The sequence below is a fragment of the Tenrec ecaudatus genome, chromosome 16, assembly GCF_050624435.1.
Source record: "Tenrec ecaudatus isolate mTenEca1 chromosome 16, mTenEca1.hap1, whole genome shotgun sequence".
NCBI classification, from domain to species: Eukaryota; Metazoa; Chordata; class Mammalia; order Afrosoricida; family Tenrecidae; genus Tenrec; species Tenrec ecaudatus.
The window spans coordinates 15,305,136-15,317,709 of NC_134545.1; the positions used below are offsets into that span (position 1 = coordinate 15,305,136).

General features: G+C 56.8%; 1 protein-coding gene across 1 annotated transcript; it reads left to right on the top strand.

Annotated features, from left to right (window-relative positions):
• Positions 1 to 6,362: 6,362 nt before the first annotated feature.
• On the top strand, positions 6,363 to 11,114 carry DRC10 (dynein regulatory complex subunit 10). The gene is made up of 4 exons (XM_075533581.1): positions 6,363 to 7,197; positions 8,194 to 8,427; positions 9,530 to 9,601; positions 10,724 to 11,114. The coding sequence occupies exons 1-4, from the start codon at positions 6,466 to 6,468 to the stop codon at positions 11,000 to 11,002; spliced, it is 1,317 nt and encodes a 438-aa protein (XP_075389696.1). The 5' UTR covers positions 6,363 to 6,465; the 3' UTR covers positions 11,003 to 11,114.
• The last annotated feature ends 1,460 nt before the right edge of the window (positions 11,115 to 12,574 follow it).

Genomic DNA, 12,574 nt, shown 5'->3' on the forward strand with positions numbered 1-12,574 from the left:
AATCCCAATCTGTATTGCCTGTGGAAGGGGATGTCTTGGCGATTCAAACTGACAGGGAGAAAGATTAGGGTTAAAGGGTGGGGTCTCCACCCAATGCCTACGCTAAACAAAAATGAGCTGGCCATGCCACAGTCACAGGGGTTACAGAGGATCAGGCACACAGGTGGTTCATCCAAAATGGAGCATGTGCAGACTAACCTTCCCCAGGCCCAGTAGAGGCCCACTTGGGCACAATGCTAGGCACCAGTCACATTGCAACAGCACACAGGAGCCTAAATGCAGCCAATAAGATCGGCCAGCAGCCCCACCCCACCCCATGCCACCCCACCCGCAGCCAGTGGGGATAGTGGGCAGGCAGTGCCCCACCCCTCTTTCTTTCCGTTGCTCTCTGATAGGTCAGAGTGCGTTCTCTCTACCCGGAGCTTTTCTGCCTCTGTCAGTTCAGGCTCTCTTTTGGCTCTGGGGACTCCTTTTTTTTTTTCCCTTCTCATTTCATTTTATTTATTTATTAGTATGCTTGAAAATCATTTTGTTGGGGGCTTGTACAACTCTTGTCACAATCCATCCATCCAATTTGTCAAGCACCTTTGTACATGTGCTGCCATCATCATTCTCAAAACATTTGCTTTCGGCTTGAGCCCTTGGTATCAGATTCTCATTTTCCCCGCTCCCTCCCCACCCCCCTCCCTCATGGACCATTGATAATTTATAAATTATTATTATTTTGTCATGTCTTACACTGTCCGAAGTCTCCCTTCACCCAATTTTGTTTTCAATCCCCTAGGGAGGGGGTTATATGTAGATCCTTGCAATCAGTTCCCCCTTTCTACCTCACCCTCTCTCCACCCTCCTGGTATCACCACTCTCACCACTGGTCCTGAGGGGTTCATCTGTCCTAGATTCCCTGTGTTTCCAGTTCCTATCTGTACCAGTGTACATCCTCTGGTCTAGCCGGATTTGTAAGGTAGGATTGGGATCATGATAGTGGAGAGGAGGAAGCATTTAAGAACTAGAGGAAAGTTGTATGTCTCATCGTTGCTACACTGCACCCTGATGGCTTGTCTCCTCCTGGTGACCCTTCTGTAAGGGGATGGGGTACTCCTCTTAAAGATCTATTTTCCATATGCGCTCTCCTGAAGTGGCCATTTTCAGTCGCAAACTCTTGCGTGGTTTTCCAGAGATTGCATGTACTTTCTGAGACTATGATACTTTTCCCTCACAAAAGTTACTTGGATTATGTATTCGTCTGGGTAGACTAGAGAAACAAATCCAGAGAGAGAGAACTTTATATCAAGGAGCACTTGTACATTAAGAAAACATCCCAGCCCAGTCCAGATCAAGTCCATAAGTCCGATATTAGCCCATACGTTGATACCAGTCTATAAAGTCCTTTTCAGACTCACTCAACACATGCAATGACACTGAATGCAGGAAGATCACAGGCCAGTGGGTGGAAAGTCTTGTGGATCCAGTGGCAGTGTAAGCATCTCAGTGCTGGCGTGGGGCTCCTCCAGCTCCAGGGCTCTGGCTCCATCAGCTTAGCTCCATGTGCCTTGTCAACAGGAATGTCTCGCAGGGAGAGTGTGTGTCCCACCTCCCAGGAGGAAAATAAGAGTTCCCAGAATCCCTGGGAGAAGGCCATGCCCACACAGAGGCCTCATTGGCTATGACCTGATTGACAGACTAGACTCCACCCCTTCACAAGTTGACAGATTATGTAACTGCCACAGGTTACGGAAGTGCTTCTGCCGCATGAATTCTTTCAGTGTTAAGAAGCAAGAACCAAGGTAAACCACCCTAGAAACCTAACAAAACGAGGCCAGATTAAGATCAGGTGCACCTTGACCCTCTCTCTTTCGGGGTTATACAAGAGGGCAGAGACAAGATGGGATAATACAGGTCCCAAGTCCAGTTGCCATCCCAGAAGGCCAGGAGCTAAAGTCCGGGGCTGAGGGACCTGAACCCAGAGGGGAGGCAATGCGCAGCAACTCTGAGAAGGGAGGAGTGTTTTCCAGCCGGGCAGCCATTGGAATTTCTTCCTCTGGGCATTGGTTCTGGGGCTGCCGGGCACCTGCTATCCCTACTCTCCCTCCAAGGTCTCCCTCTTGTAATGGCAATGTCCACCTGGTGTGGGGGTCCACCACTGCACCCTGGAAATGTACCCTGTCTGGATCTCAAGAGTTCACGAATGAAGAGGACTTTTGTCCCCGGTGGGACCCACCGAACACCTCACCCCTCACCCCTATTTGATGTAAATGACCCACAAGGTGGGTTCGGGGCTCGGAGTTGATGTTAAGACCTTTGGGTTGATGCAGCGGGGACACGGACTGGGGGTTGGTCAAAGGGTGGAATGGCATGGATGGAAGGATGTTCACCCCCCCCCCGGATATTCCTGCTACGGCCTCCCCTCTGAGGCTGTTGGTGCACAACACACAGAAACGCGGGCCGGTCCGGCGCCATTGTCACAATGGTGCCTGAGCTCCAGCCCGTGGTTGCGGCCACCGTGCCGATCCATCTCCTTGGGGGCCTTCCTCTTTGTCCCTGCCCCTCTGCTTTACCAAACTACAACATCCTTCTCCAGGGACTGGTCTCTCCTGACAACATGTCCAAAGGAGGTGAGACCAAGTCTTGCCGGTCAGTCGGTCGGTCGGTGGGGCATGTACCTCCTACCTTCCCGTGGCTGCAACTCTTCCATACAGTTCCTCACAAAAATTATTTTCGTTGCTACTTCATCACTGTGATTGTGCTACTGTTATGAATCAGGCGACCCCTGTGAAAAGGTCGTTGGAACCCCCAAAAGGGGTCGAGACCCACAGGTTGAGAACCGCCGATCTAGACATGATCACTCATTCCTTGTCCGACTTTCACACGCACAGAGGCGGTAGGAAAGATCATAGCTTGGGTCAGGTCCCCTCAAAGGAACGTCTTTGCTGGGGGAGACCCTTCACAGATTTGCCTCCTGCAGCCCGTCGCTTGGCTTCCTGATGGTGCTCCCGGGAGCACTGCTTGTGCAAGGCGAAACCCTGGCGAGTCCCATCTTTCCTTGGTTTGTCACCATGCCACCTATGTGTCCCCAGCCTCCTCGTCGAACCACTTCCGGTCTTGGTTTCCCCTCTGTCAAATGGAAAGGACGACACCTTCTCCCACCTCCACCTCCACCCCCACCCCTGGTAGGTTTCTATGAGGATTGAAGGGGTGGGTCATATAAAGCCCTTAGACCAGTACATCCGGTACATACATTCTCAAGAACTCGCTAGTATTAAAATAACAGTCCTTAAAACGAGATCCCTGTCCCCCACCCTCACCTCCACCCCCACCCTCCCCCCCACACAACACAGACGCATCACTGTTGGAATCCTGGGGTAGTGGTAGATAGAGGATTCTCTCTCTCTCTCTTTCTTTTTTTTCCGCCAAGGGGAAAAATACCATTTTCCTCAAACTTTTTTCTCTTTCTCCAACATGCTCAGAGAGAGAGAGAGGATGTAATAAGATATCCAGTGCGCCTATTAGAAAGCAGATGAGGTACCATTTGCATGATAAAGATATATTTCCATTTATAAAGCTCATCAGCAGAATTAATGACAAATAAGAAGGAGATCCAATTAAAGTTGCCCGGCCATTAACAACCCCGCTTCACTCTCAGGGCAGGAATTCTACAACAGGGGCGGCTGCAGGGGGGCGGGGGGGGGGGCGGAGATGATTGAATTCTCCAGGTTGGTGGCATTCAGAAGGACGTGAAAGGATCGTATTAGAATTCAAGGAAAGTTAGATTTGCCAGTGTTTCCCGCCCCCTTCCCCCATCAGAGTCAGATGCATTCCCCCCCGCCCCCCATCCTCATCCACCGACTTTTCCTGTTCCCCCAAATGAGCTGTCAAGACCTGATGGGCAGTTGTCATAATCAAAGAAAACAAGTTTGCCCTTTAAAGCAAAAGAGGTAATTTGGCTGAAAGCAAATTGGAAACCTTTCCTCTAACGTCGCCATCCCTGCCACGATTGCTGATGAATTTGAGCATTTTGATTTATGCCCGAGAGCGCTGGGGGACATTGGGGAGAAGTCCATTCATCAAACACTTGGTTCATGCTCCTCACCCCGACCCCCACCGAGAGGCGGAGGAAGGCCCCTTGACTGCTCCTTAAACTGTGCTGTCCCCCAAAGCCTGAAAGGAACCCATGAGCTTGTCTGGGGTGTGCCCCCCCCCCCCCCCCCGGGCAACCAGGTGACGGTCCTGAGCTCCCAAAGAGGCTTCCGAGCTTGGACCCATTTGGCTGAGGCCCCAAGCATCCTTAGCACGTGGTCTAGCCCGCCTGTCTTGTGTGTTCAGAGCCCCTTTCTGGGTTCCACGTCTCCTTTCCCAGTGCTTCTGTTACTGAGAGAGCACACGTGAGTAGCTGTCAGGAAGACAGGTGCATTCTCTCACCTTCAGGGGGCTGGGAGTCGGAAGTCAGCTGGGCGGCAGCAGTGGGAGGCCCGGGTGGCCAGTTGGACACGGTGGGCAAGGAAGCAGTAAAATGGGGGGGCCGCTCAGGCAGGCCAAGCTGCTCAGCGCAATGCAGAGACAAAAGCAGAAGCAGGACCAGGCATGGGGGTGTGCCAGGGTCTTTGGGGGGTCCACTTGCGTGTTTTGTAAGGGTACCTTGGTCCCCTGCCCACTCAGAGACTGAACCAGGAGGCCTCTGATGAAGCCATGATTTGCTGTCACAGGGGTTAAAACAGTAGTTGTTAGTCAGCCTTGGGGACTGGGCTGGGAGCAGCCGGTCCTGTTTGATGACCAGGAAAGTTCAGCCTCAGGAGGGGTGGGTGGGGATTAAGTAATCAACTCAAGGTCCCTGCGGAAGGATTCAAACCGAGGGGAGGGGAAGGGACAGCCTGTCAAGCCAGTACCTTCCATCGTTGTGCACGTGGAATCAGTTCTAGTCACTGCAGGGTTTTTTTCTGGAAAATGTTTGGTTTTTTTAAAAAGTTTTATTGGCATACAACTCACACATCACACAATTCAATAGCTCGCTCACATCAAGAAGAGCTGTCCACTCATCACCACAATCCCCGTCTTAGAACATTTTCTTCATTCTCGTCATGTCCTCAGCTCCCCATTGTCCCCCATCACCCTCCTCTGCCATACCCCCAAGGGACCCGTCATCCAGTTACCGTCTCTATAGATTTTGAAAACACGGTTTTGTCCCCTGATAAAAGTAGCTTTTTAAAAAATAAAAATAAATTCAAGTAGGAAGAAAAAAAATTTAAAAACCTGATATATGGATTATTATAAGAGCCGTGAGAGCCCCCAATAAAATGATTTATTTAAAAAACAAAATAGGGTTTTGGAAAGTAAGATGGTCGCTTTGCAGTCCTGGCAGACTTACAAGGGGAAATAAAAATGACCAAAGGAGCTGAGTCTTGCAGACAGACCAACCTCCACTCAGCTCCCCTCCTGCTGACAGCTCTCACTCACGTGACCCGCCTGTCCCAGCTAAGAGAGACACCCTTGGAGGTGGTCTTCTTCCTCCCCTTCCTCTTCGTCTCCCCCCATTCCAGGAGCCAAGGCAGGTTCCCAAGTTGCATTTTGCAAAGAACAGCTTTTTCCATTTGAAGTCACTGTCTGCCCACCCGGGAGAGAGAAAGAGAAGGTTGTCTGCTCCCGGGAAGACGCACCACCGCCTGGGAGACCCAGCTCTTCTCTGTCCCATAGGGTCACTGTGAGTCGGAATTGACTCAGTGGCGGTGAGGTTGGTGGTGGTTGTTCATCTGCATACCCCCACGCCCCACAAACGTTTTTTAGTCACATTTAAACATCAGTGAAAATGTGCTGAGCTGACCCCCAGCCTGCCTGCCCTTAGACCCCTCCCTCGCTCCTCCCCTCCTCTGCTTGTAACTCGCAGGCCCCCAGGTCTGCTGGCGTGCCACCGGGCTTGGCCAATGGGAGGCCCTGGCATGGGATGGAGGCAGGGCCTAAGGGAGAAAGCAGGGTATTTCTCCCCTCCCTCTGAGCTCTGGGCTGTGTTTCCGGCCATGGCTGTATCTCTCGCATCCTTTGGTCAGGAGTCGGCAGTGGTTCCAACTTCCCCCGAGTGGCCCTGGTCCCCCAGCTCCGTATCCGCCCTAACTGCCTCCTCCACCGTGGCTGACACCCCTCTCCCATCACCTCGGTAACCAGCTCCCTGCATAGCAACATGGAGATGAGTCTGGAGGATGATGCCTGCTTCCCTGGTTGGTCCCTGAGTCCTGCCTCTGTGTGTTTGGCCCCCTGCCCTGGCACCAAGCACATGGTCACCACGCAAATGGCTTCTAACCCAAGCCTCTGGGCTAACACGTGTGCTGAGCGCCCCAGCTAACAGCTCCCTCTGCCTGTCCGTTTCCAGGGTTGCCAGAGACAATCCAAGCAGGAGACACCGCCCCCCACCCCCTCCGAAGGCCATAGAACCTCAGCTGAGCCGGGTGAACAGAGGCCAAGGCGGCTGCTCCCGAGATGGCCCTGGACATTGTCTCCGTGGCCCCCCTCTACCAAGGGCCTGACATCGCCAGAATTAGCCTGGTGGCATCGGAGGCGGCCAAAAAGCCCGCCTCCCCACCCAAGTTCTTGGTGCCCAAGAACAAGCTCACCACCATCGAGACCAAGCGGATCATGTCCGTCCTGGACGAGGCCATCCGCAAAGTGGAGCTGGTGAGCCTGTTGCCAGCCATGGCGGCCAGCGGAGCGGCCCTGGAGGGCCTTCTCGCGGAGGATGCCCTGCGAGCCGTGAGTGAGCACCAAGCCCTCTGCGAGACCTTGCTGGACAGGCTGGACGACGTGAGTGAGGAAGAGAGGCAGCCAGAGGAGCTGAGAGACCAGGAGGGCGAGGACGGGAAGACGTCTCGGGAGCTACTCCTGGCCCTGCAGAAGAGACCCAGCTTCCTGTCGCTCATGCAACAGATCAAAGGGTCCACCCGGAACACGCTGCGGCTCCTGCTGGGCAACCCGCAGGCCGCCCAGCTCCTGCCCATGCAAGAGCTGGCCAGGAGCGAGGAGGTTCAGGCCTTCATTGACGCCCTGGCGGAGCTGCGGACCTTCCTGTTCGAGAAACTGCTCACCAGCCCGATGGAGGCCAAGGACAGGGCCCAGTACATCCAGGATGTCAATCGGAGGAACCAGAGGAACCAGGAGGTGGTGGAAACCCTGGAGAAGGAGCTGGCTGCCAGCATCAGCGACAGGAATGCTGAGGTGCAGCCCCCCACCCCCGCCCCTGCCCCTCAAGGCCGGGGGAGCAGGAGCCCCACCGGGTGGGCTGTTTGTCCTGCTCCTTCAGCGCTGGCCTGTAGGATGCTCTCGGCTTTGAGCCTCCCCGACTGAGGCCCTCTGCTAGGCCCTTCAATCATGGGGTGCCCTCAAACCACCCACCTCCTGGTCCTCAGCCAAACGAGCGCTTAACTCGTGTGCCTCCAGGAGGAGCCAGGGCTCTGAGGGAGTCCCATGGCTTTTTCTTCCTCCTCGTTCATTTCCTCCTGAAATACTGCTGTTGAGAACTCCCTAGACGCCAGGCCTGGTAAAGACGCCTCCCCACCCTACGCCCGCCCGCCATGGTCCCAGCCTCATGGGAGCCGCAGGCCAGGCAGGAAGTAGGTGTGACAGGCCTGGTTTCATCACAATTTGAAGAAGCACAGCGAAGGGCACCTGGGTGGGTTGCAGGAGAAGGATCAGGGGCAGTAAAGCCAGGATGTGGGGCACATGAGGGCAGGGCTCGGGTATAGAGGGAGAGGCCAGTGTTTTCTGACAAGGATCTCTGAGGCTTGTTACAGAGCAGCCCCAGACCCAACGCCATTCCTAGGGAAGAGCCAGGAAGGGGCGAGGCGGGCTGACCTCATGGGTGAGCCCAGGCTGCAGTGTACCCTCTCCGCACCCCACCCAGAGGCACTGCCATGGGGCGCCTCCGTGGGACCAGACCTCTCCGGGGGCCTTGCACAGCTCAGGCCAAGGAGAAGGGATGCCCAAGGCCATGGCCCATCTGACTTCAAACGCTGACTCAGCTACCTGACCCCAGCCAGCCCAAGCCCCGCCCTGAGCCCCAGTTGCTGCATCTGTAAAGGGGGGCATCCCCTTCCCTGGGGAGAGTGGGGTACGGGTCGGAGGAGGCTGTGACACAGGCACGCAGGAGCCTCATCATGTCATGGTGTGACGACAGGACTCCCAGAGGTGCCCCCTCTCCTGCCCCCGGCACAGGTGGAGAAGGAGAACTTCGTGATCCAAGAACTGAAAAATCACCTGCACCAAGTGCTCAAGTTCTCGGAGAACAGCCTCCTTCGCACCAAGCTGGAGGCCGAGAAGCAGCAGAAGGCGGACTTCCGGGCTTCACAGGCCAGGCTGGCCAAGATCCAGCAGGAGATCCTGATGCTGCGCACGCAGTACCACAACCTGGTCACGGAGAACCGTGAGCAGGAGCAGGCGCTGCGGAAGGTGCCCGCCAGGCTGAGGGCCCCTGGGTGGGTTGGCTGACGTCAGGCAGCCAGGCTGGGGGGGAGGAGGGCCGGGCCAGCGGTGGGTCCCATGCAGCCTGGCTGCAGGCCAGCTTGAAGACCCCTGTCTGGCTTGTGGCTGCATCCCCAGCCAGCCACACAGCGGTTCCAGGAACTAACTGGTGGCGGAAGCAAGCACTCATGGGGAGCCGGGGCTGACACAGATACCCTGGGGGGCTCTATCTGACTGCACGAGTCTCCCACAACGCCTGGACACTTAACAGGTCCCAGAAACCAGACCCTCTGCATAGCCCTCTGCGCAGTTTCCTCCTCCCAGAGGGCGGAGGGTGGTGGTGCAGGGGCTCCACAGCAAGACAGGGCCCTGGGGGGAGGTCCAGGCCCAGGGCTGTCTGCAGCAGCATGCTCTGACGGGGACCATCTCAAGAGTGCAGACTGGAGGCCTGGGGGAGGATGGATTTCATCCACCCTTGGTTTGAGGGCCTACTGTGTGCGCCGCATGCTGGTTCATCACGTCCAGTTCTACCCAGGCTTCCACTTTTCTTCTCTGTAAAAGGGAGTTGACTGGCGCTCCCGGGGAGGCACCAGGAAGAAAGGCCTGGTGTGCTCCTCTCGCAGGAGCAGGGAAGGTCCCCTGGCTGTGGCAGTTTTGGACCCGCCTCCAATAGCTGGGGGAGGGGGCTCCTCATTGAGCTGCTGCGACACCTTGGGGTGGCCTGGGGCAGGTGGCAGCTTCTCCTCTTTGGGCCTGTTTCCCCGATCACAGCCGTGAGGAGGCTCCCCGCCCCCCCGGCCCTCGTGAAAACAGCAGGGTGAGGAGCATCTGTTCCCAACAGGTGCCAGAGTCATTGGTGCCACTGGGCAGGGGCCCCAGAGAACCTTCCGGAGTCCCATCGCTGCCTTCCTCGTCTGGCAGTCCGCACATGGGGGCCCGTAGCATGGACCCTGGGGCGGGATGGATGCTCATTCAGGAGAGCCGGACAGCACTCCCCACCCCATGGGCCTGGCAGCCAAGGCACCCGGGGCTGCTGGCTCTCGGCGCCCACCCCCACTCCAGCCTCTGACCTCCCCAACTGTGTTTTCAGAAGAAGTACAAAGTAGAGACAGAAATAGAGAATTGGATCCAGAAGTACGACATGGAGATGAGTGAAAAGCAGGTACTACCCACTGGGCCCGGCTTGCCCACTCCTGCCCCAGCACTGATGAAGTGGGGTGATGGGCGGGGGACAGCCCAGCATGGAACAGCTTGTGCCTGATTCTGAGCATCCCTCCAGAGAGGCCCTGTGCCCCTCCCTTCAATGTGTCCAACCCAGGCAGAGGGGGCGAGGTAGGGAGAGAGGGAGAACCCGGCCCTGGCCTCCTGGTCTTAGCGCCATCTAGTGTCCCCACCGCGCCTATTTCTCTGCTTGCTCCCCATGCAGCTCTGGGCTGCACCCCTCAGCCAAATACAACCCGGCAGCCAGACTGATGCAGGGGCACGGCAAAGGGTCCCTTCCCAGCTGTGTGACCTGAAGCAGGGTGCTGAGCTGCTGGGTCCCCTCCATCAGGCGATTGCAGTGCGGGTGCAGTGACTCCCTAGTCCCAGGCCTGGCCTGGAAGAAGTGCTCAGGGAGAGGCCTGGGTGCCCCCCCCTCCCCCGAACCTCCCACCTGCAGCCACCTCCCATGTGCAGAGCCAAGGGGGACCAGGAGCGGGGGAAGGAGGCTTTGGAGACAGGCTGGGGGACTGTCCACTCAGTCCTGGGTTCTCTGGCCTCAGCTTTCCTGTGACAGGGGCTAGTGGGAGGAAGTGAGAAAGGAAGGAAGGAAGCACAGAGGGGAAGGGGACAGATGGGAGGGAAAAAGTGGGAGGGGGGGTGGAGGAAGGCGGAACAGCTAGAAAGGGGAGGGGAAGAGAGAGAGAGAGATGGGGGAGGGAAGGAAGGAGGGAGGGCGAGGTATAAATTACCATCAGGACAGGTGGCAGTTAGATTTAAGGAAGAACTTTGGGGCTCAGCCATCTGAGGAGATTCTAGGAGCCCCCCTGTCCTGGGTGTCTCTGTGGCAGCAGCAGCCTGTGTTTTGTCCCTGCCCCCCAGCTCCTGCACCACGCCCAGCACACTGTGGCCTCAAAGGATCACTGGGCGGGCCCAGAGTTGTCCTGTGTCCTGGCTTGAAATTCAGTTGCCCAAGTCACGAGCCGCACTTTCACCCCTACCCTGGAGGTCTTCCTGGGTAGGCAGGGTGGGCAGGCCGGGTGGGCGGGCGGGCGGCAGGTGCAGGCTGGTGTCCCTTCCGCAGACGGAGCTGGAGGAGCTGGACGGCATCCACAAGGAGGAGAAGCAGCAGCTGCAGGAGCTGCGGCAGAAGCACGACGTGCTGGTGGAGGAATTCTCCCAGATCCGCACGGAGCGCGAGGTCACGTCCCGGAAGAGGATGGAGGCCGAGGAGCAGATGGTACTCATGGTGCGCGCGGCCACACTCATCCAGGCCGTGTGGAAGGGCTACCTGGTCCGCTCCATGCTCAAGTCCAAGAAGAAGAAGCGGGGCAAGGGCAAAAAGGGCAAGGGCAAGAAGTGAGGGAGCAGGGGCCTGGCCTCCATGGCTTTCCGCAATGACCCCTGTATTAAAAATCCTTCTGAACCACATCCAAGCTCACGGCCCACAGATATACCTTGATCTCCAGGCCAGATTCCCCAAGAAATGTGAGTCTGGGGAGCAGTATATATGGTAGTGGTGGGCAAACCCACAAATATACCTCGCTCTCCAGGCCAGATCCCCCAAGGAATGTGAGTCTGGGGGGCAGTATATATGGTGGTAGAGGGCAGACCCACCTGGGGCCAGGAGCTGCTGGGACTGCCAGGGCCCTGCCCCCAGCCTGGGCTTGGGTCACCAGGGCAGCCGAACTCCAGAGAGAGGGCCTTGGGTGTCAGGCTGCATTACCGGCCTGCCCTTGGGGAACTCCCCAGTCTAAGGTCATGGCCTGACCTCAGGGCCCAGGGAGTTGTTACTGAGTGTGGTTGAGTCTGCGCCCACCCACAGCGGCCCTGCGCACAACAGAACAAAGACCACCGCCCTGCCTGACGCCATCCTTACATCTGTTCCCAGGCCCCGAGCCCATGTGGCAGCCACGCTGCCAACCCAGTGACATGTTTGTACATAAATTCTCAGTGGGCATGGGAAGACCTGAGGCTGGTAGGTGGGCAGATCCAGCCTCTGGGGGTCACCATACACAACCCCTGCCTCTCTCTAGAGCCGAGCCAAGGCCCCACCAGGCCAGGAGGCCCACCATCACTGCTGGGATGCGAGAGGGGTGTCTTCCCCCACCCCCATGTCCATTAAACAAGGAGAGAGGCTAGAGACAAATGAGAGCTGGATGCTTCATGAAAACCCGGAAGGTCCCTGTCTCTCTGGAAGTTCTCAAAAGTCTAAACATTCTCTGTACATGTGCACAATGGAAACTTGATCTGGGACCAAAGAACGTGGCTGGCCTGCCCTCCCTCCCTGGCAGGCATTCGTCTGCATGACCAGCAGCACCCACCGGGCCCTTCCCCAAACAGAGGTGCGAAACCAGGACTGCAGCTTACACTGGGTTCCCAGGGCCTTTTTGAGGGAAGACCGGAGTCAGGGAGGCCCCCCACCCACCCCAGAATCAACCGGGGCAAATACCAGGGCGGCTAACTGAGGAAAATGAGGGAGTGTAAGAGTAAGAAAGGTGTGGAAGGGCAGTGATCCACTGAGGAGCAGGGCAAGGGGTAGGCGTGCCCTCACTAGGAGGGGGGCTCTGCCAGCTCCCCAGCTGCACCTTGTCACAGCCTGCCCGGCCCCTGCCAAGGCCTAAATGCTGTGTTCTGACACACATGCACTTTCTGATTTCAAAACGACCATCCCTGTGCTACGTGCAAGGCGGGGTCAACTGATCCACCAGTCATGGGCACTGACTGGGAAGGAAAGATGGGGGCAGGGGATGGCAATGCGGGGGTGGGGGGGATCCAGTGTTACTGCATCTCCCAACCCTGGTCACCTGCTGGCCACCGTCCTGATGCCTGCCCCTTCTTGTGTACTGCTTCTTGGACTTGTATTACTTGATTGGTACTGAAAACAACTCATTTCTTACTTAGGGGTGGGGGTGGGTGGGCGGTGGACTGGAGC

Bases quoted from the DNA above. Each gene is read 5' to 3' on its own strand.
- DRC10 (XM_075533581.1), top strand. From the start codon at position 6,466: ATGGCCCTGGACATTGTCTCCGTGGCCCCCCTCTACCAAGGGCCTGAC. The intron at 7,198-8,193 runs GTGCAGCCCCCC...CCCCCGGCACAG, and splicing joins TCAGCGACAGGAATGCTGAG to GTGGAGAAGGAGAACTTCGT. The intron at 8,428-9,529 runs GTGCCCGCCAGG...CTGTGTTTTCAG, and splicing joins AGGAGCAGGCGCTGCGGAAG to AAGAAGTACAAAGTAGAGAC.